The sequence below is a fragment of the Dipodomys spectabilis genome, unplaced genomic scaffold (assembly GCF_019054845.1).
Source record: "Dipodomys spectabilis isolate Male_0828 unplaced genomic scaffold, ASM1905484v1 ptg000066l, whole genome shotgun sequence".
Taxonomy (NCBI): domain Eukaryota; kingdom Metazoa; phylum Chordata; class Mammalia; order Rodentia; family Heteromyidae; genus Dipodomys; species Dipodomys spectabilis.
Window position 1 is genome coordinate 10,283,884 of NW_024870743.1, and position 28,000 is coordinate 10,311,883.

At 35.6% G+C, this 28,000-nt stretch overlaps 2 protein-coding genes across 3 annotated transcripts in view; one reads left to right on the plus strand and one right to left on the minus strand.

Annotated features, from left to right (window-relative positions):
- The window catches only part of Smc6 (structural maintenance of chromosomes 6), an 83,243-nt gene extending 57,340 nt beyond the window's left edge, over positions 1–25,903 (minus strand). The window contains exons 1-3 of the mRNA XM_042680840.1: positions 25,835–25,903; positions 2,119–2,151; positions 760–787 (exon numbers count right to left, since the gene is read on the minus strand). Coding sequence (XP_042536774.1) covers positions 760–787; positions 2,119–2,121 — 31 coding nt within the window. The 5' untranslated portion in view covers positions 2,122–2,151; positions 25,835–25,903. The remainder of the gene's footprint in view (positions 1–759; positions 788–2,118; positions 2,152–25,834) is intronic.
- On the plus strand, positions 29–27,986 carry Gen1 (GEN1 Holliday junction 5' flap endonuclease). 2 transcript variants are annotated; one of them, XM_042680844.1, is made up of 14 exons: positions 29–169; positions 6,798–6,980; positions 7,611–7,797; positions 11,726–11,902; positions 13,982–14,092; positions 15,269–15,342; positions 18,060–18,151; positions 19,450–19,600; positions 20,624–20,660; positions 20,750–20,830; positions 21,647–21,777; positions 24,038–24,099; positions 25,786–25,929; positions 26,543–27,986. In XM_042680844.1, the coding sequence occupies exons 2-14, from the start codon at positions 6,820–6,822 to the stop codon at positions 27,850–27,852; spliced, it is 2,718 nt and encodes a 905-aa protein (XP_042536778.1). In that variant the 5' UTR covers positions 29–169; positions 6,798–6,819; the 3' UTR covers positions 27,853–27,986. The 2 variants fall into 2 exon arrangements, with proteins under 2 accessions (XP_042536778.1, XP_042536779.1); XM_042680845.1 differs by having other exon boundaries at positions 6,808–6,980.
- Positions 27,987–28,000: the final 14 nt, after the last annotated feature.

The following is a 28,000-nucleotide window of genomic DNA, read 5'->3' on the forward strand; positions in this document are numbered from 1 at the left end:
CGGAATTCGAAAGTACTCTGGGCGCCAAGTTCTTGGGGCTGTGTCGTGTTATTGGCTTGTTCTCTATTTTTAAGAAAATTCAGAAAGTTGGAGGCAGTAGTTAGACTTCAGGCCCAACTGTAAATGACGAAGGGGCTTCTTCCAAAGCCAAGCAGGAAGGGCTGTCCGGGTAAGTCCTGCGGGACGGTGGAGAGATCAAGCGCCCCTTCCTGTGGCGGCCTGAGTTAGGGGTGAACTCGGGGTTGGCCCCCGGGTCGCAACCGACCACCTTCAGCTTCCTCTAAAAATGTCTTCTGCGGCTTCATTTTAGTGCGCACCCTGAGCCAAGACGTCCGACCCACCCGGCCCAAGTTCTCAGGCCTGGCCTTGAACCGGTCCTGCGACTTACTCCCAGAAAGGTCACCTGCCACCCTGCGCTCTGCTCCCTACCCGCTTTCCCGAGGCTACTGGGCCCCGGTGGTCCCTCCCTGTTATTCCCAGGGATGGACTCCCACGCCTCGCTGAAGGTCATCCGGGCCAGCCTTCCCCGATGCCCAAACGCCACCTGATGGTGTCCTTTTCGTGTGAAGGTTGCAGATAGACAGTATTTCTCTTACAGTATTTGTGTTGTGATGCCTAACCTTTTCTACCCTACGCTAATCGATACTGTAAACCCCTTAAAGAATACCGAACCAGTGAAGTTCCTCGGTGTCGTTTTCCGATCACTTTCATTCTTTATACAACCCTTTATAAATATACTGATTATATTCAGTAACCTACCTTCCTTCCGTACTCCCAAATCTTCCTCCTGGATGGGGATCAAATCGATGTCAAAGTTCTGGCTTCCATTTACTAAATTCTATCATTCAAGAGCACTTTTATGTCTAAAAGGAGTGAAGTATAATCAGATATATCAGGATAATCAACTCTGTACTAATTTAATTGCCATGTACTAGTTTAAAGTACGACAAAATGGGTTGAAAATGGGGCCTTCTTGTTTCAGAAATGAATGGGGAATACAGTGGAGTGCTCCTTGCTTAGAATGACACTTCACTTTGCCCCAGAAGAGGTGGGGACACCTTTTGTCTGTTTGCTCCTCCCACATTTTGCTCTCCTTTACTGGCTCTGCTGTCTGAGAATAAAGTTACACTATCCTTTTCCCCTCACCTTACCCAGGACTTTAAATCTAATCCATTGAATCTCCAGCATCTAGGAGCATTTCTAATAAATATTAATAATGATATGATTAATAAGTAAGCTTCAAAGTGTAGGGTACATTTATATAAAAAATAAAACTGATTTTAAAAGAAATATTACTTAATGAAATGTGATAAATCACATACAATAAATACAGTCCTGCACTGATGCAAAGTTTACACCATTTGTCAGTCTATATGAAAGTATAGGCATTTAAATGAAAATTGGGAGATTTAATTGTTCTGTCTCATCTTGTATAATTTTTTGCTCCACATTAAATTAGAAAGCCTGATTCAGTGCAATGCACAAATGCATAAATCAAGCACTGACTTTATGTTCTTTAAATTTGATTCATTAGTGGAATTAGCAAGGTACTGTGTTTTTCTCACCTCATTCAGTTTTATAATTAACCAATAAAAGCTTAATAGCTTTTAAGGAAGTTTAAGGAGCATGAATTGATTTATGAACACCATATGGCTGCATCAAAGGATTTGTTTGTGTTTTAACATGGAGTGCATTCTTAAACTCTTTAAGCAGAAATTGATGTTCTTTCTACTAAATGATGATTTCTGAAATAAGAGTAATAATCATTTACTCCAAACTACCAAAATTGTTCATCAGATTCAAAATAATTCATCTGGTCTAATAATCTCACTTTGAAGAAAGGTTATATGTCTTCCCAAGGTCAGACAGTCAGTTATGTATCCAATAGCTCCTCCCTAGGCTTTCTGTGTTCCAGTTCTAGTACTCTTTATGAAATTGAAGCCATCCCTAGGTTATGAAGCTAATTTGCTATGTACTGTTCTATCTTTGTTGACTCATGTAATTATTTTTGTGTTCTTAAGACTTGTGAATATATTTTGTATATACTATATATTGATTACATGATCATATCGATACCAGTAATTTCATTATGAGAGATTTGGTTGAGTAGAGACTCACCATATTCCACAGCACAAAGCTTCAGTTTTCACCCTATTAAGGAAATACAAAACCAAGCAAAATTATACATTGTTTTTGGTGAGCTATTTTTTTAGATTTTACTTGATGAGCTACTTTCAAGTAACCTCCTCCTGTGGATGGTGACCTCATGAAAGAATCTTTGTTCTTTCAGTGTAGTTTGGTATTTTAAAAGCTGTTGTGTTCTGTACTTTTTAGGAATTTTCTGTACCTTTTAGGAATTTTATGTGCTTTCATGGTGTTAGCCATTGCTATGTAATATCATTGCAGACAAAAAAGTGACAAAGAAGTAAAGGCAATGATGGAACTAGAGATCTTGGATAGAACTTAGGATGTCTCTAGGGAGACTGGCAGGATATCTCAAAGCAATGCCTCCAGCCCTCTTTTTTCTGGTTGTTTTTAGGATAGATCCTGCCTCCCATCCAGGACCTATAATTTGCTTTTAAGCTTCCATTGTTGCTAGGACCACTGACACTTCCCCCCTGTACCAGCTTCGCTTTTAAGGAGACAGAGTCTCATGGACTTTTCTGCCAGGACTGGCCTGGCACCACAATCTTCCCATCTCGGCCTCCCATGTAGTTTGAGATGACAGACACAATGCTGTCCCAGCTATCAGTTGAGAACATGACTTTTTTTTTCTACCTAGGCTGGCCTAAAACTACAATCCTTTTGTTCTTTGCCTCCTCAGTAATTAGGATTACAGGCGTGAGCCGCTGGTTCCCATGCTGTACTTTGAGATACTATTCTACTTTTAAAAATGATCTTCAATAAGAACTTGAGCTTTTGTGGTGGAAGGGTTGTGTGGCAGTGGAAGGTAGTAAAAAGTAGAAGCAGTAAGGCTTACTAGAAGACTTACTTTTCGACAGGCAAAATTAGGGGAGTGGCATTAGAAATGGGAAATTTCTAATGTATTTTGGAGGGCAAATACTTGATAATCCATTGCTGTTTGGGGGGCAAAGTAAATCGAAGTATCAAGAATCACAGGTTTGTGGAGAAAGAATAAGACCACCATTTTGAGAAGCGGTAAAATCAAGAGTTAGATGCAAAGCAGGTTGTGGTGGTACATGCCTTTAATCCTTGCATTTAGGAGGCTGAAGCAGAATTGTGAGTAAGTAGCTAGCCTGGACTACCTACTTTACCCTGTCTCCAAAAGAAAACAGAAAAGATGTATATTAGTCACAATAGGAAGACAATAACCAGACAGATACTTCTAGTCAAGAACTCAAAGTATATCAGAATCAGTGGGATCAATAATATTAGAGAAGGCCAGAACAATGCAGAAATGTTCCATTTCCCATGTGTTTCCTTGGTCCGTTGAACATTGTTGCTTAGCATATTACTGTATCTTTTAGTTAAAAATAGTAAATACTGTGTCATTATGCAATGATTCAAGGTCTAGGAGAAATTAATGATAAGTTTGGAGGATTAAAAACATTTGTTGGAATGTGTCATTAAAAAGAATACAGCTCTTTTAAAAAGTCATATTGATTTTTATCATTCAGAAAAAAATGCAAAAAAAATAGTATATTCTGCAATAGCAATTCTTTGATGATTATATTAAAAATAAGGCCTATATTTTTCAGTTGATACATGGTCACTGTACACTAAGGTACCTAATGATTCAGAAAGATTTGAGATAAAGAATATGACATTGAAAAGGATTGGTAATGAGACTTTTTTTCTGTCACATAATCAAGGGGGAAAAAAAAGAGGAGAGTGGTTTTAGCATAGACATAGTAACTCAAATTTTACTTCTAGGGTATCAACAGATAATTTTGTTATAACCATTTTTTCCTTATGTTTTCTTAGCTAATGTTCATAGCAGTGTATGTTTAAATAGCTGTTGTTACAATACTCTAGATGTTGGTTATGTTTTAAAATTATTTAAAATCGCTTTCAGACCATATGTATTTGGAATATGTGAAATTTAAGAATTTCTTGTTTAGACATGGATCCCATCCCCAATGTGTTCATGTATATGTAGATACTCCAAAATTGGTTCCATAATAAAATTGCCCAAGTGGTATTCCTTATGCTGTCGTATACGTGTGGGCAACTTACATGAGACAATGGAGCCCTGATAGGCAGGACTAAAAAAGTTAGAAGAGCCAGAGAAAAGATTCACCTCAGAACAACAACAAAAAAAAAGATTCACCTTGACCAAGATCACATGTTTTTGTTTACTGTTTTGTGTTAGTCCTGGGTCTGGAAGTCAGGACCTGAGTTACTTGCTGTCCCTGCAGTTGTTTTTTGTTTTGTTTTGTTTTTTGCTCAAGGCTAGCTCTGTACCATTTGGGCCAAAGCTCCACTTCCAGCTTTCTGCTGGTTAACTTGAGATAAGAGTCTCACAGACTTTGCTGCCCTGGCTGGCTTTGAATCACAATCTTCAGATCTCAACCTCCTGAGATTCTAGGCTTGATTCATTGGTGGCTGCCTCTTTTGTTTTAAAGTTTGTAATGATTTATTGAACAAAGATATACCAAATATAGCACTAAAAGGAGAAAATGAAGGAAATTGGAAAATGAGCATCTCTCAGAAAGCCATATTGAAGTTACATTTAATCTTCAAGGACTCAGATTTGTAAAGCATCACTTTTAAAATTTCATCATGAATGTTATGCATATTTGGCCTCTTAATATTTAGTCAAGAGGCAAACCATGTAAATATTGCTAGTTAGGGGCAGGTGCAGATATCAGGCAAGTCGGTGGGACTCTTAAAGCCAATTTAAAAAGCATGAATTGGAGCTGTGGCTCTAGTAGTAGAGCGCTAATCTTGAGTAAAACAGATCAGAGACCATGCCTAGGCCCTGAGTTCAAGTCCCAGTACTGACAGAGGAAAAAAAAAAGTATGGTGAACAATAATACATACATATAATTATTTTAAAACTAACAGAATACAAAGTTAAATACTTAGAAGAGTGATTCTTCCCATTCTTTTTTGATAGTTCTGGGGCTTGAACTCTAGGCCTGGGTGCTGGTTCAAGGCTAGTACTCTACCACTCGAGTCACAGCACCACCTCCAACTTTTTCTGTGTAGTTAATTGGAGATTAGAGTCTCACAGACTTTGCTGCCTGGGCTGGCAATCCTCAGCGCTCAGCCTCCTGAGTAGCTAGGATTATAGGCATGAGCCACCAGCACCCAGCTCTTCTTTCTATTCTTAAGCTGCAATCATGCCTGATATATAACTAGTACCTGTTCATTACACCCCATATATCTCTGTTTTCATTTTGGATCTTGGAGACTATTTTTTCATCAGTACATATGTTTCTCTACTGATGGACACTTGGTTCTTCCTAGTATAAGCAATGCTACCATGAATATTTATATAGTGTCAATCTGTACACCTCTAATAACATACCTTAAAATAGATTTCTAGAAAAAAAAGGTTACATCAGAAGACATTTGATTTTAAATTTGGCAGTAACAATAGTAGTCACAATTAAATGAAATTAGATGATAATGTTCTTTGGTAACAATCTACTCCACTATAAATTATAAATGACAAATGAAAGCAAAACTAAGAATAGATTTGTTTCCTAATGCTTTAAAGATCTAATTTCTTTTTATACAAATATCTTAGAAATTCTGTGTCTCCCATTGTAGAATTAACCACAATGTTTTAAAATAACTGAATCTGCCACAGTGTTAAAGTTAACCAGAACTTGATGTGAAAGACAATGTTATTAGTGGGCCACATTAACGACTGGATGCTTGGTTGTGTTTAAATCTGTCTTTTTCTTTGTAAAGTGACATAATGTATATGTGTGTACTTCATAAAAAAATGAGTGCACAAAATGATACTGATATTGGTCCTTGTAACATTGTATAATTAAAATTATAAAAAAAAACCCACTGGGAAAATTACAGATAGCAACACTTGTAGCATTTGTCTTTTCCTTACAATGTGAGAAAATTTAGATGGATTCTGCTGAAGGAAAAGAGTACAGTGGTTTTTATTTGGAAGGAGTCTGCATATCATCTTAATATATTCTTGCCTCCTACCTTCTAGTTTGGGATGTATTTAGTCATTAAGAAGATAGCAATCTGACATTGTGTTTGTCTAGTCACACTTGAACTTTATGGCAAGTGCTGTACATGTCTGACAAATAATTACAAATGAAAAGCATGTAGATGTTCAATATTTTAACGTTAGCCTATAGAAAATATCTAAATAGCTGGGAGCCAGTGGCTCACACCTGTAATCCTAGTTACTCAGGAGGCTGAGACCTGAGGAGTGCAGTTCAAAACCAGACCAGGAAGGCAAGTCCATAAGACTCTAATCTCCAGTAAACTACCAGAAAACCGAAAAGTGGTGCTGTGGCTCAAATGGTAGAGAGCTAACCTTGAGCTGAAGAGCTGAGGGTCAGCTCCCAGGCCCAGAGTTCAAGCCCCATGACCGACAGAAAGAAAGAAAGAAAAAAAGAAAGAAAGAAAATTTCTAAGTAGTTGACAACAGAGTTGAAGAGACAGCTAATAGCAAGAAAAAAGCAGTTCCTACTTTTTTTTTTTTTAATGTTTTGGGTATTTTTTGATTTGTTTCAAAATGCTGACTAATAAATAGCCAGGAGAAACATCTCAATTATCCTGAATTTGCACTTGTTTGAATTCCTGCTTTGACCTTTTGGGTTTAACTTTTTTGTTGTTGTTTTGATTTGGTGAAATGTGTTGTAGATAATCACCGGAATGGGAGTGAATGACTTGTGGCCAATTTTGGAGCCTGTTAAGCAACACATCCATTTGCAGAATCTCAGTGGGAAAACCATTGCAGTCGATCTCAGTCTCTGGGTTTGTGAGGCGCAGACAGTCAAAAAAATGATTGGAACGGTCATGAAGCCTCACCTCAGGTATAAAAATACATATAAACGTATGCTTGCAAATGCAGTCATGGTGCCTTGGTTTTACTTTAAGTTTACTTCTCTTTTGTCAAAATATATTTCATACATCCAAGTCTGCCTTTTTTTGTACTACTGACTTACAAATTTGTATATTAGAAACATCAGAACCACCAGACCCATGTATCTAACCTCTACTAAGCATAACCATCAGAGCGCTTCCATTAATAAAAAGTAGGGTTTTGAGAGACATTATCTCCCTGTTTTACCTCTACTCCACATCCAATCAATCCATCAAGTCCTGCCAGTTTTTCTTCTAAAACATACTTGGGGTTTATCTTTCCATATCCTCAGTCCTTGCCAAACTCTTTTCTAATATATACTGCTGAAACAACCTCTTCTTCTACCCCTTCCTTTGCTATTGGCCTGCTCTTCGAGTTTCTATATAGCAGCAAGAATAGTCGTAAACCTCCTTAGCTTTGAAACATCTAGTGTTTTTACCCAGCAAGTAAAATCAAATCCTAATTAATTAAATATAATATGTTTTATACTAGCTGAATGTTCTTACCTTTTGGTAGTACTGCTATTTAGACTTTGGTTGTCAGTACAGTGATTAATATGTCAATAATTTCTGTATTTCAGGAATTTATTTTTTCGTATTTCATATTTAACTCAAATGGATGTAAAACTAGTTTTTGTTATGGAAGGGGCGCCACCACAGCTGAAAGCTGATGTCATAAACAAGAGGAATCAGATGCGTTACGGGACTTCTGGAAAAATGTGGTCTCAGAAAACAGGGAGATCACATTTCAAGTCAGTCTTGAAAGAGGTGAGCTTATTTATTCAGTTAATTCTGATTTGAATTGAACAATACATGAACTCTATGAAGTTAATACATTTTAATACTTATTAACTGGGCTGCAACTAGAAGAATAAACAAAAAAAATTTATGTTTTAGAGTAAAAACTGACCTGAGCTCAGTCTTGGCCTCTGGCACTGAGGAATTCTGAGCCATCAAAGGCAGGACTTTTCACTTATCTGAAGCATGGTTCTGACTCTGAACACTTTGCGGGAATGTGATCAAAATAAGAGAAAATGTCTCTGAAATAACTAGCACAGCTGTCGTTAACTAAGCCCATTAGGGGCCTTTTCTCACAGGAACTTGGAACTCCTGCACTGGCTGTCAACAGAATCCCCTGGGTGGTGTACATAGTTTATCAGCATGCTTTTTGTATGGGACATCCTCTGGGACCTTGGAAACAGAGTCCCAGTAGATGTTCATGTTTGATCTCACACTGTCTCCTATCTATGCTTCTGGCAGGTATATAGGGTGCCTTTGGGAAGTACCCAGGCACAGTGGCTAAAATTCACATTGACCAGGTAATCATGTGCGTCCACACCAGGCCACAGCATAAAGATTATGTGGTTGAAGCCTTACACAATGCCAAGGTTCAATCACCTTGATCACCAATGCATCTTGCATCCAGCCTCATCCGCCACCCCCGCCCCCCAAAAAAAAGGTAATACACCAGGCCACAGCATAAAGATTATGTGGTTGAAGCCTTACGCAAGGCCAAGTTCAATCACCTTGATCACCAATGCATCTTGCATCTAGCCTCACCCGCCCCCCCCAAAAAAAAAGTAATACACAGTGTAGGGACTTTGATCATTTTATCCTTTGTAACATCTTTAGCACATAGGTTCCCAGAATGTATGCGATCTCAATTCCTGCTTCACCCATTAAAATTTTATGATAGCTTATCTATGGAATATTTCAGTTTAATAAGGTATTGTAATTTTTTTAAGTGATGGTTACTAAGTGCTAGTGTTTCACACTTGTAATCCTAGCTACTCTGGAAGCCGAGATCTGGAGACAGTGATTAGAAGTAAGCCCCTTCAGGAAAGTCCGTGAGACTCTGATCTCCAATTAAATGTGGAGCTCAAGTGTTAGGTGGCAGACTTGAGTTAAAAATCTAAGGGACAATACCCAGGCCATAAGTTCAAGCCCCATCCTAGCACACACATACATACATTTGTACAAAATAAGTTATATTACTTATAATTTGTTATAGTGTATTTTTGTAAATTAAGAAACCAACTAAAATTATATGTGTATATGTATATCTAATTAGATCCATATATATGTATACATGTATACATATGTATTTAGTTGCTATATGTGCATATGTATATACCTAGTACATGATTTTAGTTGATTATATACACATGTATAATTAAAACTATAAGAACCTATTAATCATTTTCTTTTCAAATGTTATGTTTTTAAAGATTTGCTATAATACTACACAAATCATTTTTATTGTGGGCTTTTGCTTCACATAGCATGCATAATTCCTAATTGTCACTTACTTTTGAAATGTAACGTAGTGGTTGGTTAACTTGTGTCAAGCTGGAAACCCTTCCTAAGATTGTATGTATCATTTTCACTTTAGTTTCCTAATACATGAACTTTTAGACTATTTTTTGTGCATACACCTTTTTCTTGTGCTTTCTGATTTTATTTAAATTTACCAAAAATGAAATTGATAAAGCAAAATTTAGAATGTTTTTGCTATTAGTACATATGTGAAATAAACAATTACATTGCACTCACAAGAAACTTGGATGGTTAATTAACTTTGTGTCATGCAAAAATAAAGGTATTTCATTTGGCATGTGTTGACATTTTAATCATGAGATTAAATATCACACCCATTTTCAGTTTTTACTCCTTCATTAGGTCTCTTACCTACTTCTCTCTTCAGGTTGTTATTTTTGTTTTGTGCAAGGTCTTTGGGTATTAATGATACAAATCTTATATTCTCTTTGAGTTCCAATTTGTCATTTCAATTTTGGTTTAAAACATATTTTAAAAGGCATCACATAAAAGACATTAGAGTTACTTTTTTCCTCTCTGAAATATTGTCTAATTTCCATCCTTACGTGTTGCTTTTTTTTAATGTGGTTTTTAAGTACTGAATTATTCCACCTAATAATTTCCAATCGCTGAAGTAAGTGTCTGTGCTTCACTCTACTTCTTGTAAAATTAGTTCCTGGAAATTCCTGTGGACCTCTTCCTTAAAACATCACATATCTGGTATCGCTATCTCTTCTTAAAAGAATTGTCCCATTCCTGTTTCTTCATTACTATTATTAAGTATTCCTGGGCATATACTATCAGCTAAATATTGCTCATCTATCGTTTTCATATTTCCTTGCTTTCAGTAGTAGACCCCACTTCCTTCTTATCCATTTCTTGCTTTTACAATTTCTGCCATGAGTTCTTTGAAAGGACACTTGGTAGCAGGAGCTGATATTTGCTTACTTTGAATGGATACTTTTATCTAAGATTAAGGTAACAATACGACTGTAGAAAAAATAAATTTATCTGGCTATAGAATACCAAGAAGTAAAGCTTTGTCTTGTTTTTTAAGAAGGAAGAATAAATAAAGGCTTGCCATGTAAACGGGGCTGACATTAAGCATATAATCCTCCTGCCGCTGCCTTCCAAAATGCTGTGATAACAGGGGTGCACTTCCCCACCCATAAGTACATTGTCTTTGCAGAGGTTTAATTTGCTTTTTTAAAAGAATCTTTGCCTTTTGAAAACATGAATGACATTGCCCCATTTGTTAGGAAATGGAAAGGCTTGGAAAAAATTATATTAAGTGAAGTAAGCCAAGCCCAAAGAAACATAGGTCCCATGGTTTCCCGTATTTGCAATATCTAGTATATGTCTGAGTCAAGCAGAAAAGGTCAGATAAGGTGATGTTAGGGGAATGAACCCCAAGATAAGTATTCAAATGTTTTTTTTCTTTCATGCGATTGTTTCTAACGCATTTATAAGATGATTATTTATAAGATGTTGCCTTGTATGTCCCTCCCCCACAGTATAACCCCTGCTTTCACTGTATTTGATGTCGGTATAGTTTGTGGAGGGGAAGGGGAAAAACAAGTCGTTTAAATAAGGATACAGGTGGACCCATTGCAACAATGAGAAGTACAAGTCCTTATGTCAAAAACGAACTTTACAACTTTGGTGGGTGGGGGAAGGATTGGGTAGGGGGAGATGGGAAGGGATGGGAAGGGGAAACAAAGGAGGAGGCTACAATGCTTGATAAGAAATGTACTCATTATCTTGCCCATGTAATTGTAACCCCTCTGTACAGTATTTTCACAATAAAAAAAATTTTTTTAAAAAGAATCTTTGCCTTTTCAAAACTTGTCCAACTGGGCACCACTGACAGATTTTTTTTTCTTATGTAATATAGCATGCAAGCAATTAATATGATCAAGATGTGTTTATTAGTCCATAGAGAGATGGAATAAATTTAATTCCTTAAACCAAATTGATACTAGCATCTTCTTTGGAAGAGCTCATCTTGAAAAAGCAATTTCGTAGTTTCACACACACAAGTTCTTAAAGACATTTCCAGAATCAGAAGATAATAGCATTGAACAAAACAATGGCAAACAAACATGGGCTACTTTGTAATTGACATTAACAATCTGAACTTTTTCATGACAGAAAATTTTAAATTGGCTCAGAAGTAATCCAACACCAATCCATCCATCAATAACTCTTTTGTCTCATGTTCCCTACCCACTCTCCTATTCCCCCATTATCTTAAAGCAAATCCCACCTGCAATCCTGTATAATCCTGTGTCTCTAGAAAAAGAAAATGAACAGTGTGATGAGTACAAAAATAAGTTAAGCACTGGAGAAAGTAATGTCTTGCACCTACTTTTTGTTTCAGTGCCTTGAAATGCTTGAATGTTTGGGAATCCCCTGGGTCCAAGCTGCGGGGGAAGCAGAGGCCATGTGTGCTTACCTCAACGCTGCTGGCCATGTAGATGGCTGTCTTACCAATGATGGGGATGCCTTTCTCTATGGAGCCCACACTGTTTACAGGAATTTCACTATGAACACAAAGGTATTTTATATTTTCTATCTCACTTCATTGTTTATTTGCAAGATTTTTTTTTATTTTGATGTTAATGAAAGTTTTAAACTCAAGGACTTGTGCTTACTCAACAGGTGCTTTACCTGTGAGTTTGGTCTTCAGAACTTTGTGTGCTCGTTATTGAGATAGGGTCTTGCTGCCCTGCCCAGACATGCTCCTGGATTGCAGTCCACCTATTTTTTAGGCTTCCTCTCCAGCTGGAATAACAAAGGCTTTCTACCATGCTTAGCTTCTGTTGAGATGGAGTCTTGCAAAAAAAAAAAAAAAACCCTATTATTATAGGTATCAGCCACCAATATACCCAGCTGCAAGTTACCTTTTTCAAAGAGCTGATTAGACTAGAACACTGGCTGTAGTGATAAACCACCTGAGTAGCAAGTCCTGAATTTAAACTCCAGGATTGCCATGTGGGGAAAGGGAGTAAAATTACATACATGTAAAATGTTGACCATAATGCTTGCCGAATAGCAGTTACTAAATAAAATAATGCTTACTGTTATTAAAATATACAGTAATTGCTTTTTACTCTTCATTTCATACAGAGGAAAAGATCTTGGAAGTTTGGACCATAAATAAGTTACAAATATTCTGAAGAGATACGTTATAAGCTCATTTAAACATTAGTAATTGTATGCATGCATGAAAACATTGTCAAAATTTTTAAAAAGAACATTGACACATAGTTTATTCTCCTCAAAATGCAGACTTATCTGCCAGACTGGACTTTTTTTTCACATTTTTGAACTCTATATCATTTTCATCAACACATCACAAAATTGTATCTGAGGTATATTGTTTTGACCAAGAATTACCTGTTTTACTTTTTTATGCTCAAAAACATCTCCAAATGGGCAAAGACAAAACAACAATTTTTTTTTTTAAAAAAAGAAAATGCCAACACTCCTAGAGGAATGGTTAAATACCTTATAGTTACAATACAAGGGAGCCTGTGCCTAGACATCTCAAGGATTGTGGCCAGGCAGACAACCTCCTGGCAAACAATCATGTTATCTTCTCCAGATGTTAAATAGTGCCCCACTGGGAACATCACCCACAAGTCAGTGCGATCCATTACTAAGCTGTCATTTTAAAACAGTGTAAGTGCTGTCATAAACTTGATAAGAAATGTACTCGTTATCTTGCCCGTGTAATTGTAACTCCTCCGTACAGTATTCTCACAATAAAAAAAAATTTTTAATAAAAAAAAAGAAAGTGGGTGATAATGAAAAAAAAGATACTTAGACATACTACTGGAGAAAAAATACTGCAGTATTTTATTTAATTCTACTTTTTTGTAGAGTTAATTCAGTATTAGGATGTGTTGAGGAAAATTGTTTTGTCTTTGAAGAACATGCACCAAGCTACTAAAAATAATTAACTTAGGAAATTCAATAATTACAGGGACTGTTTATTTTTTATCATATGTATTATAGATCATACCTTTTAGACACCAAAGAACAATTCAAGAGAAGAAAAAATTTCCCCCATGGTTTATGTTTAAGCCATTTTTGAAGCTATGGCTGTCTACTGAAATGTGAAGATTATGGTGATTGAAATAATTTTCCAGTCTAAATTTAGGAATAAACATGTTCAGAGCCAGGTGCAATGGCTCATGCTTCTTTGTCTAACTCCCTAGGAGGCTGCTATTTGGAAGAGTGTGGTTCCAAGCCAAAAAAAAAACCAGCCCATAAAACCCCTTTCATGCAATAAAACCTGGATGTAATAGCACACAGGCATCATCTCATCTAAATGGAAAGTGTAAATATGAGGATTTTAGGCCAGACTCATCTCATCCTAAATAGAAGTCCCTATTCAAAAATAACAGACAAAATGTGTGTGGATGCAAAGTGGGGACAAGGCTCAAGAGGTAGAGTCCCCTGCTTAGCAAACATAAAGCCCTGATTTCAAACTACAGTAGTAAGTAGATGACAGACAGGCAGTCAGACAGACGGATAGATAAAATACCTAACCTTGGCAGATCTTTTTGTACTGTTTAATGAATGAGCACGTGCTACAGTTTGAGGATTACTGAATGTGTACTTTTTTTAGGACCCACATGTTGACTGTTACACAATGTCATCTATCAAGAGTAAACTGGGTTTGGACAGAGATGCTCTGGTTGGACTAGCAATACTTCTTGGTTGTGATTATCTTCCAAAGGCAAGCAGAACCATATTCATTTACTTTTCATAGTGTGCTTTTTTTGCTACCTTACATGCTATATAAATATGCATGTGATATGATTATGAGACTCTAATTAGAAATGTAAGCTTAAATACAATAAAGTACTCAGGAACTAAAATAATGAGCATTTCAGATGCTGTTAAAAAGCTGATTTGTGAGGCAGAATGTTATGTACAAGCATAGAACAATAAGTAGTACTACAGCTTGAATCTCAGTAAGCCACTGCACCCTGAAAGCTGACACATTCAAGTGTGACTATACTTTCAGAGAAATACAGAAATTGTTCTTTTGTTATATTGTTCCAGTACTAGTTTCTGTTCTTGTTTTGTCTATTTTTTAGTTTTCAGTATTCATCGTAGCTTTCCAGTTATGCATATGCCCAATGTAGCATTACTGTTGCTAAGCAACATGATTATTGAGGTGAGCCATTTACAATGCCTTTCAACATTGAATTGGGTTTTGTTCATGAAAACGTTTTGTTCATGGCCTTAGAATGAACAGTTCTCTCTCTCCACACACATGTACACATGTGTACACACACACACACACACACACACACACTCATATACCTGAGAAGTTCAAAGAAGAGCAGCATATAATTTTTTTTCACTTAAGCTAAAAGAAATTAAAATATAAAAGATATAAAGTCATTATCCCTGATTTCTAACTTGTCTTAAATAGCTAAATATAGAAGCCAGTTTTTTCAAGTTAGTAAGCAAAGAAAGCAGGAAGAAAGAAACCTGTAACTACCACAAGCCATTTTATTGTAATTCTTCTGAAGTAAAAGACCCTTATTTTCCTATGTAATTATATTGTAATTAAAATCTAGAAATAGCTAACTTGAAACCAGCTTTAGTACAGAAATAATTACAATAATGAATTAAGCTTTTGATTTTTTACCTCTTGTATCCTAATTAAGCACATTTCTTGAATATTTTTAATATTGTACTCCATCAGGTTTTGCTTTGAGATGTAGCTAAATCATAATATAAGAAGGATGATACTCAAAATACCTAACAATTGACATGTCCAAGGTAAAGACTAGAGAGGAGACTTTGTTCTGACTGAACAAGCTTCCATTATATTTATGAGCTACCCTTTTGCCATTCCCTAGGTCTTAACATTTGAATTTATTTTTCTGCTTTGTGAAAGGGAATCCCTGGAGTTGGAAAAGAACAAGCATTAAAACTTATACAGATTTTAGAAGGGCAAAGTTTGCTTCAGAGGTAACTAAAACATTATTTTCTTGCAACATTGGACTTTTATTCTTTGAGTTTAATAGTGATTATTACATAAATGATTGTGCATTCTAGAAAAGGGGTTTTATATTTTTAAACTGTTCCATGTTTTCACTTAAAGTAATTTATTTATTTTGAAGTTTTCCAAAGGAAGAGAATATATATGTTCTAAGCCATATGAGATACATATTTTTTTAAAAAGTGTTATTCACTCACTAAATAGAATTAGTGTGGTGTCAAATGAATATATTTATTTAAAGTTATTTGTAACCATAGGTATTTTCAGACTAGTTTAACATGTTAAAATTAATTTTATATTGGAAACCTTAAATTGTATTTACTTTTTAATAAATGAAGTGTATATAGCCTGTTGCAATTTTTATTTTTATATACTGGTAGTTTTTGGTAGTTTTCTGGAGATAAGAATCTCGAGGACTTTTCCTGCCCAGGCTGGCTTCAAACTTCTATCCTCAGATCTCAGCCTCCTGAGTATTTAGGTAGGATAATAAGAAAGACTTGATCAAAGCTTTTATTTTGGTAGCACACACATATAATCCTAACCATGTGATAGGTGGTGATGAGTAAGGGAAAATTATAGACAGGCAATAGTTAGCAAGACCCTATCTCTACTACCAAGGCAGAGGTTGTGGCCTTCATCTGCGATGCCAGCTTTGTGAGAGGCATGGGTGGGAGAGAGGATTGGAGTTGAGGTCAGTTCTGGGCACAAAGACCCTATCTGGAAGAATAACTAAAATAAAAAGGACTGGAGGTATGAGTTTAGTGGTAGAACACCTGTCTAGCAAGCATGGAACTCTTAAGTTCAAAATGCTAGTACTGCCAAAAAATAAATTTGTTTTGCTTTGGACTGTTCTGCAGCTACACATTTAGTAATACATTAATTATGATAATTATTTTCATATGTTTGTGTGCTTCAACTCTGGGCCTGGAAAGTTCTTGCTTAGCTTTTTCTACTCAGTGCTGACATTTTACCACTTGATTCACACCTCTGCTTCTGGCCTTTTGCTGGTTATTTGGAAATAAGTGTCTCAAGGACATTTCTGTCCAGCTGGCTTCAACTCATGATTGTCTGATCTCAGCCTCATAAGTAGTTAGGATTATAGGTATGAGCCACCAGTGTCTGGCTTCATTATATTAATTTGAGCTCTATAATTTGGGGATTCAAGCTAATTGAAAATACAGCTTATATTGAAATTTACAAGCTCTGCTATTTAGTCTTTTTAAATTACATGAGTTGTATTTACTTGCTGAAAGCAGTGGTTTATACAAATTAGTATTAATTGTAGCAGGATATAGGATGAATAAGAAAGAAAGGAGCTAGGAAGATGGGCTCAGTGGTAGACTGCTTGCCTTGCATGCATAAGGCTCTGGGTTCGATTCCTCAGCATTACATAAGCAGAGAAAGCTGGAAGTGGCACTGTGGCTCAGGTGGTAGGGTGCTAGGCTTGAGCTGAAGAGCTGAGGTACAGCACCCAGGCCCAGAGTTCAGGCCCCATGACCAAAAGAAAAAGGAGACTGGAAGTCTTGGCTCTTGGTTTGGGATGGTGAATATCTGGAAAGAAATGCTAAGTGACAGGGGGCTGGGAAGGTGACTCAGTGGTAGAGTGCTTGCCTTGCATGCCTGAGGCCCTGGGTTCGATTCCTCAGCACCACATAAGCAAAAAGAAAAAGCCAGAAGTGGCGCTGTGGCTCAAGTGGTAGAGCACTAGCCTTGAGCTGAAGAGCTGAGGGACAGCGCCCAGGCCCAGAGTTCAGGCCCCACGACCAGACCCAAAAATAAACATTTAAAAAAAAAAAAAGAAAGAAATGCTAAGTGACAGAAATGAAGATGGAGTAATCACGAAAGATCCCATGCAGTCTTTCCTATAAAGCTCTTGGCAGATCTAAGGCTTACGTCCACTATTGACATCCATGACTATTGTGCTAAATGAGGAGAGAAGGGCATACTTGGTCATAGGGGTGAATGAGAGAACCTTTTGAGAATAGAAAAAGAATAACATAAAAGGGAAAAGCAAGCAAATTCTGTGCTTGGCTACCTGCAAGACACTCTTACATAATAGTTTCAGCAAGTTTGTATTTTTTGGCAGTGTTTAGTATTTGTCAACACTTGAAAAGTCTCAGGGACTTTTCTGCCTGGGGTATCTTTGAACTATGATCCTTTGATTTCTGTAATTAGGATTACAGGCGTAAGCCACCAGCACCTGGTTTGAGATCCAGACTTTTAAAAGTGTTAAATTAGTAGCTTAGCATTTGATTTGTCTTTATATGTTTCTCTTGACTCTTATTTCCAATATAGAAAAAAATGTTAATTTATACAGTTGTATTTGTCTTGTATTCTGGCATTTGTCTTGTATTCTGGCACAAAGAAGAGATCAAAATTCGATATCCAGATCATTCTTTCCACATGATGCTACCTGTCAAAAGCTTCTTTAAAAATCTGGGTGAATGCATTAGATATAATTTTATATATACACCCATACATACAACACATTGTCCTCTTAACAAATTCTACTCTCTGTCATTGAGGCCACATTCCAAAACTTGTCACTGTGGCTTTTCCCAAGCTAGGCTATCAAATTGATGGACATTACAGGGAAAATAATTTGATGGGTTAAAATGAAATAGACTGACAGTTGCCATTTTTATGACCTAGCTTATTTTTTTTCATTAAACATTTTCTGTTAAAGGTTTAATCAGTGGAATGAAAAATCTTGTTCTGCTACTTCACAACCACTAGCCACTAAAAAAGTGGCTCATTGCTCTGTGTGCTCCCACCCAGGTAAGCAGAGCTGAAAAATAGCTCTAGAATATTAGACTGACCCCCTTGGTCTTATTCCTGTTCCCACTGTACTTTTACATACCTTTATAAACATGTGAGGTCTTCAAATGGTCCTGCCACTATATTGAGAATGCCTTGCAGTTGTCAGGAGTAGTATTATATCCACAGAGAAGGCACTTTGTAAATGTTTTTGGAATGAAATAATGTGATTGAAATGATAAATATAGGAGAAGTACAACTTAAAACTATTATATCAAATTACTTAGATCTTAACATTATCATCTTTTGATTTACAAACTCATTTTGTGGGGTGGGGACACAGAGTCTTAAAGGGAAATGAAACCATTCCTTTTACCAGTGATTTATATTTACATTATTAAAACATTTTTTTGTCTTATAATATGTTTTCAACTGGGTGTAAAGATCGTGACTTAAAACTAATTTCTAATGCACATTTGTTCTTCTTGGAAATGCATTGGGTCTTCATTAGTCTTAGTGAAACAGAGATATCATTGAACATAATATTGGGTCAGAAATGCCTTTCCTTCCCAAAAGAGATTAGGAGATCATGTTTGATCATCTCTTAAAAGAAATTCAACTATATCTATATCTCCTAATATGTTTTTGCTAACATTTTTAAATTATAAGTTAAATCCTGTGAGAAATACATAAAATACCATTCTATATTTTCTATGATTACAAGTGACAAGGTTTTGGTCATGCCAAATACTGCACTCTTCCATATCTCAAAACAATACTGAAGGTTATCACACTTGCTTTTAAAGGAAATTAGAGCCCCTACACCTGTTATGCAGTCATATTCTGTTCATGTTCCTGGCACAGTTTAAAAATAACTATACCCATAACTCAGAGTCACATCCTGGAAGAAGTAATTAACTGGTATATTCTTTTAATATTCTACTTAAAAGAAGTCATGAATTTTTCTAATAAATGAATCCCTTACTAATAATTTGACTTTTCTAGCATGTGGCTAGTACAGATGCCAGAAAGTTCTCCCATTACTGATTATTAATAAATGTATACTTTCATATTACAAATTTAAACTTTCAAATACAAGAGTAATTTTTAAAGGTGTCTTGTGGTAGGATTAAGTTCTACTTTATCTCAAGATTTACTGTAGCGTGCATTACACTATTCAATGTATGTATGTTGAAACCTTTATACTAAACACTAAATTTTAGATACTAAATTTTAGATAGTAGCAAAACAAAAGCAAGCATTTATAAGACAATTGTAAAAAGCAGTGAAAGTTATACTTCTTCAATGTCTCCAAAAAGGTTCACCTAAGGATCATGAGCGTAATGGCTGCAAATTTTGCAAAAGTGATAGGTATTGTGAGCCCCATGATTATGAATACAGCTGTCCTTGTGAATGGCACCAGTCAGAACATGATAGGCAACTGCATGAAGTAGAGAACAATATTATGAAGTAAGTTTGTTTTAAACACTCATTTTTTTCTGGCATGCCCTATATATGTTGTTAAATTATTTGCACATTAAATCTCACCCACATGTTTACATTAGTCATGTTTTGCATATTCTTTTCTTGATTCTATTTTTTAAAAATCCAGCCGTGCATAATTTAGTAATTTAATAGTTCTTAGGAATAGCTTCATGATTATTTAAGATACTGTATATGAAGCCAGGTGCAGTGGCTCACACATATAATCCTAACTACTCAGGAAGCTGAAATTGGGAGGAGTGAGGTTCAAGGCCAGTCAAAAAGTTAGCAAGACTTCTCCTTAACCAGTAGATGCATAAACCTGTCTTCCCAGCTACACAGGAAGCTAAGATCAGATGACTTGTGGTTCCAGGCCATCCCAGGCAAAGAAATTCCTGAAAGAAAAAGCTAGACATACCTGTCCTAAAAATTTTAGGGAACCCAAAATACGATCTCAGTCCTAGAAGGTTCCCTGGCAATAGAGACTCCGTCTCAAAGTATTAAAAAGGGTTTAAAAGATAGCTCAGTGGTAGTGCGCAGAAGGATAGCTCAGTGTAGGGTGTTTGCCTAACAAGGATAGGGTCTTGAGTTTAAAATTTGTTCTAGGGCTAGGAAAGTGGCTCAGTGGTAGAGCGCTTGCCTTGCATGCATGAGGCCCTGGGTTCGATTCCTCAGCACCATATAAGCAGAAAATACAAAGGCCAGAAGTGGTGCTATAGCTCAAGTGGTAGAGCGCTAGCCTTGAGCTGAAGAGCTGAGGGACAGCGCCCAGGCCCAGAGTTCAGGCCCCACGAATGGACCCCCAAAAAAATTTTTTAAATAAAAATAAATAAAATAAAATTTGTTTCCACCCCTCAAAACCCCAGGAACAATACAGTACATAAATATTTTTTAGTAAGTGAGAAGATATTTGGTGAAAAGTTGATATTTGTGTAAAGTTGCTTGATTTAGTAGTGAAGTACATAGAATGTGTGTATAACTAGTAGTAATATGTATATACTTAATCTTCAGGAAAGCTTGCCGTTGTGAGGGATTTCCATTCCATGAGGTAATGCTGTTATTCAATTGTACATTCCTTTTGCAAAATTTTTAGACATTTTAAAGTCCTGATTTTCATTGATTTATTTTTTCTACTAGGTTATTCAAGAATTCCTTGTGAACAAGGATAAATTGGTGAAAGTTATCTGGTACCAGAGACCTAACTTATTACTCTTTCAGGTATCTGAAAATAAGTGCTTCCTTGGTAGTACAAAGTTAGATTTAGAAAGATTTGAAGAGATATTTACTTTGATTAGTTTAAGAGGAGGTTTAACAATTAAAACACATAGCTGTTGTTTACCTATACGCTTTCACTATTTATGTCTTTATTCCTCTGCTATACAATGGCCATGCTTCAGGGTCTACACCTAAAGCTGTGGAAGGCAGTATAATTTACAAAATGAGATAAATTTGAACAGTCATATAGTAAATGAAATCCAAGGTCATATAGCTAATGACCTTGGATATGTATTGTCATCAAAATAGAAATATTATTTGTGTCTTACAGCCACTATAAGCATTAAAACATATGATTTATATTAACCTAACAATAGTTAAAAGCACAGAGAAGTTCAGTAAATTGTATGTACTTGCTGTTTACCTCCACCATCAACCACAGTAATGCCATATTAGTAGTAACATGTATTGGACACTTGAAAACTATTATATTTAATAAATTACATATATTCTCACTTAATCTCACAATCTGTGACCCAGGTTATATTATATTCTTTTTGTAGATGGAGAAAACAGCCTATAAGAGAGATAAGGAATGTAACCAGCATCTAGGAAATATTATACTAGTATTAAAACCAAGAAGTCTTTTAATATCATCATTATATAATACTTCCTCTTTAGAAAGCTTCTTGCTTTTTCTGACAATGTCCTCAATAATACTGCTTCATTGTTAATTTAAAAGGAAAACCTAGTATCACCAGAGAATATTATTTGTCTCTAAGAGTTTTTTTTTCTAAATCTTGTTTATTTTATTTACAGAGATTCACTCTTGAAAAAATGGAGTGGCCAAATCACTATGCCTGTGAGAAACTATTGGTGCTTTTGACCCGCTATGACATGATTGAAAGAAAGCTTGGTAGAAAGAACTCTAACCAACTGCAGCCAATCAGGTATGACTTAAAGAATTGTATGATGGGGGCTGGGAAGGTGGCTCAGTGGTAGAGTGCTTGCCTTGCATGCATGAGGCCCTGGGTTTGATTCCTTAGCACCACATAAGCAAAGAGAAAAAAGCCGCAAGTGGCGCTGTAGCTCAAGTGATAGAGCACTAGCCTTGAGCTGAAGAGCTGAGGGAGAGTGCCCAGGCCCAGAGTTCAGCCCCCACGACCAGACCCCCCAAAAAAAAAAGAATTGTATGATGAATACTCAATGTTTAATTTGAATACCTGATGATGTGAAATAGTCTGTTTCTCTCATTGTGGGTTATGTAGCTCTGAGTTTTTTCAAGGTGGAGGCAAGGCCTGCTGGGATATTAGAACCATATTCAGGGCTCACAGGGCAACATAGTAAGGCATACTCTGTTATCTAGTAATTAGAGATAATGCAAAAAGAATACATATAACAAGGCTTATTAACAAGTTAACTATTTCTATGAACCAGAAAAGGAACAAGAGAATAAAGTATACGAGGAGACAGAAATAAGGCCTTGGATTCAGAACAGCAGCAGCAGTAGAGATAAATCACCAAAAGTTAAAGGATAAGCAGAAACCAAAAATACAAGAAGTTTGATGGAAGCAGCCTTATTTCCAGTGAGGCTAGAATTTCTCTGTTCCTATCTGAGTAGAGGCTGGGATAGTTAATTAAAACACCAACCAAAACACACTGGAAGTATTCAACAAAGGATTAGAGGTAGAAGTGAGGGCAGAGATAAAATACAAAAAAAATAAAAAACACATCCAATATGAAAAATCCAATAGATCAGAAAACAGCAATTGCATCATGAGTTCACTCCAGATTAGAAAGAAAAAGAAATCCTAAGAGAACAGGTTGTTTAAATAAAAAGCAATAAATGGGACTCTGGATAAACTTGGTCAAAGTAAATTAGGAAATTGAAGCATAGTGCTGATCAAATCAGAGAGAAGACATCTTAAAGACTCAGATAAAAAACACTTGAGAATATTTGACCTACATAATAATTTATTTCCAGTATATTTTTAGAAGCTAATAGAAAAGTGGAGAAATGGTTTACTTATTTGTTATTTTTGCTAGCACAAATCTGTTGCATGGGAGCTGGTGCTCATTGATATTTCTATACACACATACAGTGTGTATGGCATTCAAGTTCTGCTTCCATTCTTTCTCAATCTTAAAATTTTGTCAACAAGTTCCATTGTTCTATTTTCATGCATACATATAGCATGAGAAGTAACTTTTGAAGAGTTCATATCTGAGTTTTCTAAAATGTAAGACAAAATGTTCTTTGATCAAATCATACTACAAGTATAAGGCACAATAAGCAAATCCAGTGTATTATAGATATTAAACATGAAGGGAAAATATTAGAAAGGGTCAAATCAGGGAAACAGGAATTTACAATTAAAAAAAAAAGTCAAAATAAGACTTATGAATCAATCAGCCCAGATACAACAATAGTCACAGTAAATGTAGATGGATTAAACTTTATCTATTAAAATACTGATTATATTAGATGAGTAAAGTTCAGCAATATTGTGTTTATAAGGAACAGGCAAAACAATGCTATAAAATATTTGAATGCTACACAGCATTCAAAACAGATTTAAGAAGATTTATTGGCAAATGTCTACTAAAGTAATGAAACCAAGTAGACTTTAAAACAAAAACCATCATAGAAAAGATTATTATATATTAATATTGTAATATTAATATCCAATATATCGTATGCATATTGTATATTATGTTGCTATTATAGAAAAATAAAAGGAGCAATCACTGAGAAAGCCTCACGTGATATACTGTACACCTTTCAAAAAACGTACCCTTTGAAGCCAGGCACAGGTGGCTTACACATATAATCCTAACTACTCAGGCGGCTGAGATCTGAAGGTCCCAGTTCAAAGTCAACCCTGTCAGAAAAGTCTGTGAGACTTATCTCTAATAAACTACTTAGAAAATGCTGAAGTAATGCTGTTGCTCAAATGGTGGAACACTAGCCTTGAACAAAAGCAAGTTAGAGACTGCACACTGTCCCCGAGTTCAATCCCTAGGACTGGCAGCAAAAAAAAAAATTTTTTTTTTACTCTTCAATAAACTACTTAAAGAAATAACTGACAGTAACTCATTATATCTTTACTTAGAATAAAAGATGAATAAAAAATGAATTATTCAATCTATGATTGAAAGTTCCTAACAACCTCATACACTTAGACCTCAGTGGATAACTTTATTTTTCAGGATTGTCAAGCCCCGAATCAGAAATGGAGTCCGTTGTTTTGAAATAGAATGGGAAAAGCCTGGTATGTATTTACTGTGAGAAAAATCTTTTATTTACAACATTTGATCATACATATTTTGATATATATACATATCATATATTTGGTCATATATACACCATCTGCTTCTTCATTTACTCATGTTATTTTAAAGAAACCTTGGTTAGTAATAAATATAAACTTTAAGTTATGTGTTTAACCTTTCTTTTGCAATGATTAGGAAAGTTATGCCCAAAGGGTTTTGACTTATCTTTCTTAAGAAAAGCCTTCTACAAATGGTCTGGTTATCAAATTTCATGTATAACCTGTTGTTTGGGTTTTTTTAACTGTATTTTTTTGTCTTTTCTTTTTTGGTACTGGGGATCGAACCCAGGACGTTGCACTTGCTAGGCAAGCGCTTTGCCACTGAGCTACATCCCAGCCCTTCATGTATAACCTGATTTAGAGCAATCAAGTCTGCTAAATAGTAGCTAGATTACTCTTCCTCTTTACTCTGTTTAGTTCATGAGAATTTATAATAGTATATTTTTTAAAACCTCATTTTTCCTACAGAAAGAGATACTTTAAACTCTGACTTAGCTCACAAACTAGAGGCAAGTAAAACACAGATAATTTAAAATGGAAAGTGATCCCAAACTCATTTCTATTTGGCTTTTAAATTAATAAGTAGTAGATTAATAAAGGTAGATTTGTTCAAATCTTTTGTAGTGAACTTTGAAGAATAAAATTATAAAGAATTAGATAAACGAATCTAGGCCATAATAGGAAGATAGGAGGCTGAAAGATTTTGAAAATTGTATTGCAACAATTCCACTGATTAATAAACTTTCTGGATAGAAAGAGAGATTTAGCCAGTTTGACAGTGTGTCATCCCTGTCTGACACTCAAGTCCCTTCATCCTATAGAACTTTCCTCTAAGGGAGGAAATATATCCCAAGCTAGTGTGAGAAACATGTTAAGATCACATGATTTCTATTTTTATGCTTTTTGTTTTTGATATCTTCATTATAATTTGGATTCTCATACATTTTTCCCACATGTAGAATAAATACAAAAATCTAACCTACCACTTACATATCATATTGTTAGTTTACACCTGACATTCTTGTTTTTGTGTTTCAGATTCATATCAATCCAGTAAAATTGAGAATATCCTCCAGGAAGACTGAGGGTATAGCTCAGTGATAGAGCATTTTTCTAACTCCCACTTGGTTCCATCTCCAGTGCCATAAACCATAAGAAAGGAAAAGAGAGAGAGAATACCTCTGAAATAGCAGTCTAGGAAATTGTAGTCTTTTTGAATGCCCTGTTCAATTCTGTTCTTTTCAGAAACTATCACTTAAAGAAAGTTGATGTTAAAGTTTTGCAAAACAAATCCCTTTTTTAGTAGACTTCCTCAACTAAAAACCAACCACCTGTATCCAAAGAAAACGTTTTTATACTCAACGCTGCTGCTGCCATCTTTGAAAGAAGAGAATTTAAAGCCTTAACTTGAAGGAATCTCCTTTTAGCTCTTGCCAGGCAAAAGAAAATAAATTCCTTCCTTGTATCAACAGACTATTAGATAAATCATGTTACAAAGCAAAATTTACAATGAATGACCAATTTGTGGATGATTTAGTTAAACTTGTTGGTAAACTTATTGACCTGGAAAAAATTATTTTTCCTATGTGTAATTAAGGTTGCTTTGCTTTCTTTTTGATCTTTTAGAACATTATGCTATAGAAGAAAAACAACCTGGAGAACTTGGTCTACTTACAGTTGAAGAAGAATCACTGTTTCAAGCAGCCTATCCTGAGATTGTTGCTCTTTACCAAAAACAAAAGCTGGAAGTTAAAGGGAAGAAACAAAAAAGTAAGTATTGGGCTGGCTAGCTATATATACCACACTAGTTCCCTCTTTTCTGTTGAGTTTATCTTGTCTAAACTTTGGTGAAAGTTCTATGAAATGAAGAATAAAAGAAGTATGATATTCTTCCTTGTCTTCATGAACTCTGTGTGTGTGTGTGTGTGTGTGTGTGTGTGTGTGTGTGTGTGTGTGTGTGTGTGTGTGTGTGTGTGTGTGTGTGTGTGTGTGTGTGTGTGTGTGTGTGTGTGTGTGTGTGTGTTCATGACTGTTGAACTTTATTTGCAGTGCTAGGCAAGCACCCTCCCATTGTGCTATATCCCCAACACTCTAGGAGTATACTGTCTGTCTCTGAGTCTACTCAACCAGGTGTTAATAATAATGTTTACCAGTTTTAAAGCAAAATAGGACTTTTTTTTAGTTATAAATGCATTTTATTTCTTGCAACTCAGTGAGGAACACAACTCAATAACCAGTTTCCAAAGGATAATGTTTGACAACTTTTCTGTGAATGAACTGAAGGCAAAAGTGGCTACTATAGTTTCTTATCTGAACTCTTCATTTTTTAATCTAAGTAAAGGAAAAGAAGTAAGTATTAATTATACTTTTTTTTTCTTTTCAGGTATGAAAGTTAAGCCTAAAGAAAACAATTTGCCACAATCAGATGATGTAATAACTTTTCAGTCACCTTTGACTTTAAAACCCATATGTGAAGTTTTTCCTAAGCAGAATTCCAAGTTAAATTTGGAAATTTCTTCTCATTCTCTATTACCACAGGAATCTCTTTCTGCCTCCCTGAACAGCTTGCTTTTACATGAAGATGCTCCTTGTTTGAATATACAAGAACAGTTAAAGCCTTCTCCAAGGCTTTTTATTACAGAGCCAATTAAAGATGTTAATAAGTCTCTAATTTCAGAATCTAATCAACCCAATACTTCATCTCATAGTATATCTGTGATTGCTAATCTACATTTGAGCACCATTGACTGGGAAGATACTTCTTTTAGTAATTCTCCAGATAATCAAAGGACTACATTCTCTCACAACTTAAAACCAGAACTTCAATCAGAGCTAGCAGCCATCTCTCATGGCTTTGAAAATATCCCAGAACAATTCCCATGCGAATCAGAAAATTGCACCACAAGCAATAAAGTGTTGGGTGGGGATCTTCAGAAGATTAGTCCTGAAGAGCATCTTCTCTCTGGTATTACTAATTTATATCTTCAGGATTTGCCTTTAAAGGAACGAATAAATATAAAATTAGCATATGCCAAAAGCAATGCACAACCAGATGTGGGCCTCAAAACAGTATCCTTATCAAGGGAAAAAGAATCACACAAGATTAATAGTAATTTTGCTTGTCCATTGCATCTTTCAAATGATCTTGCAGGAATTCAGTTGCAAAATGAATCCAGAATCTCTGAAGTTCTAAAAGGAGACCAGCTGTTTCAAGAAAAGTGTAAGATGAATACTTCTCTACCATATACTGTCAATAACCCACTAGTAAAGACCTCCAATGTTCACATCGGGCCACCAATTACTGCTTTAGATCACAGTAGAAAAGACAAGCAAACCACTAAGAAAATTGTGAAGAGTAGTGTTTGCCTTGACAAATCCTCCTCTGATGAAGAAAGTGACCCAACGTTTTGGAAAGCGAAGAACACGACTCGAAATGTAAAGCACAGTACTCAGAAAAATAACCCCCAGTTGAAAGAAAGTGGCTACAACAAATTCGGTAGTACTAAAGAAACTGAACTGCCTGTTGAATCTTATAAGACAGCTAGAAATGAAGAAAACTGTTTCCCAGATACAGTAAAAAGTTATCAGAGTTTTTTTAAGAAAGACGATGATCCTGAAACTTGTTTGGATAGTCCTCTTCCTTTACGCCAGCGATTAAAACTAAGGTTCCAAAACACTTTAAATGAAATTTAAAAGAAATAAATACAACATACTCTATTGCTGTTGGCATTAGCAGAAGCATGATATCTGATTTTTAGTAGAAAAGTTAATATGATTTTATATGTCATGAAACATCCATTTTAATCAAATTGTAATTTAAAATGTTAGTGACAACTCCAGA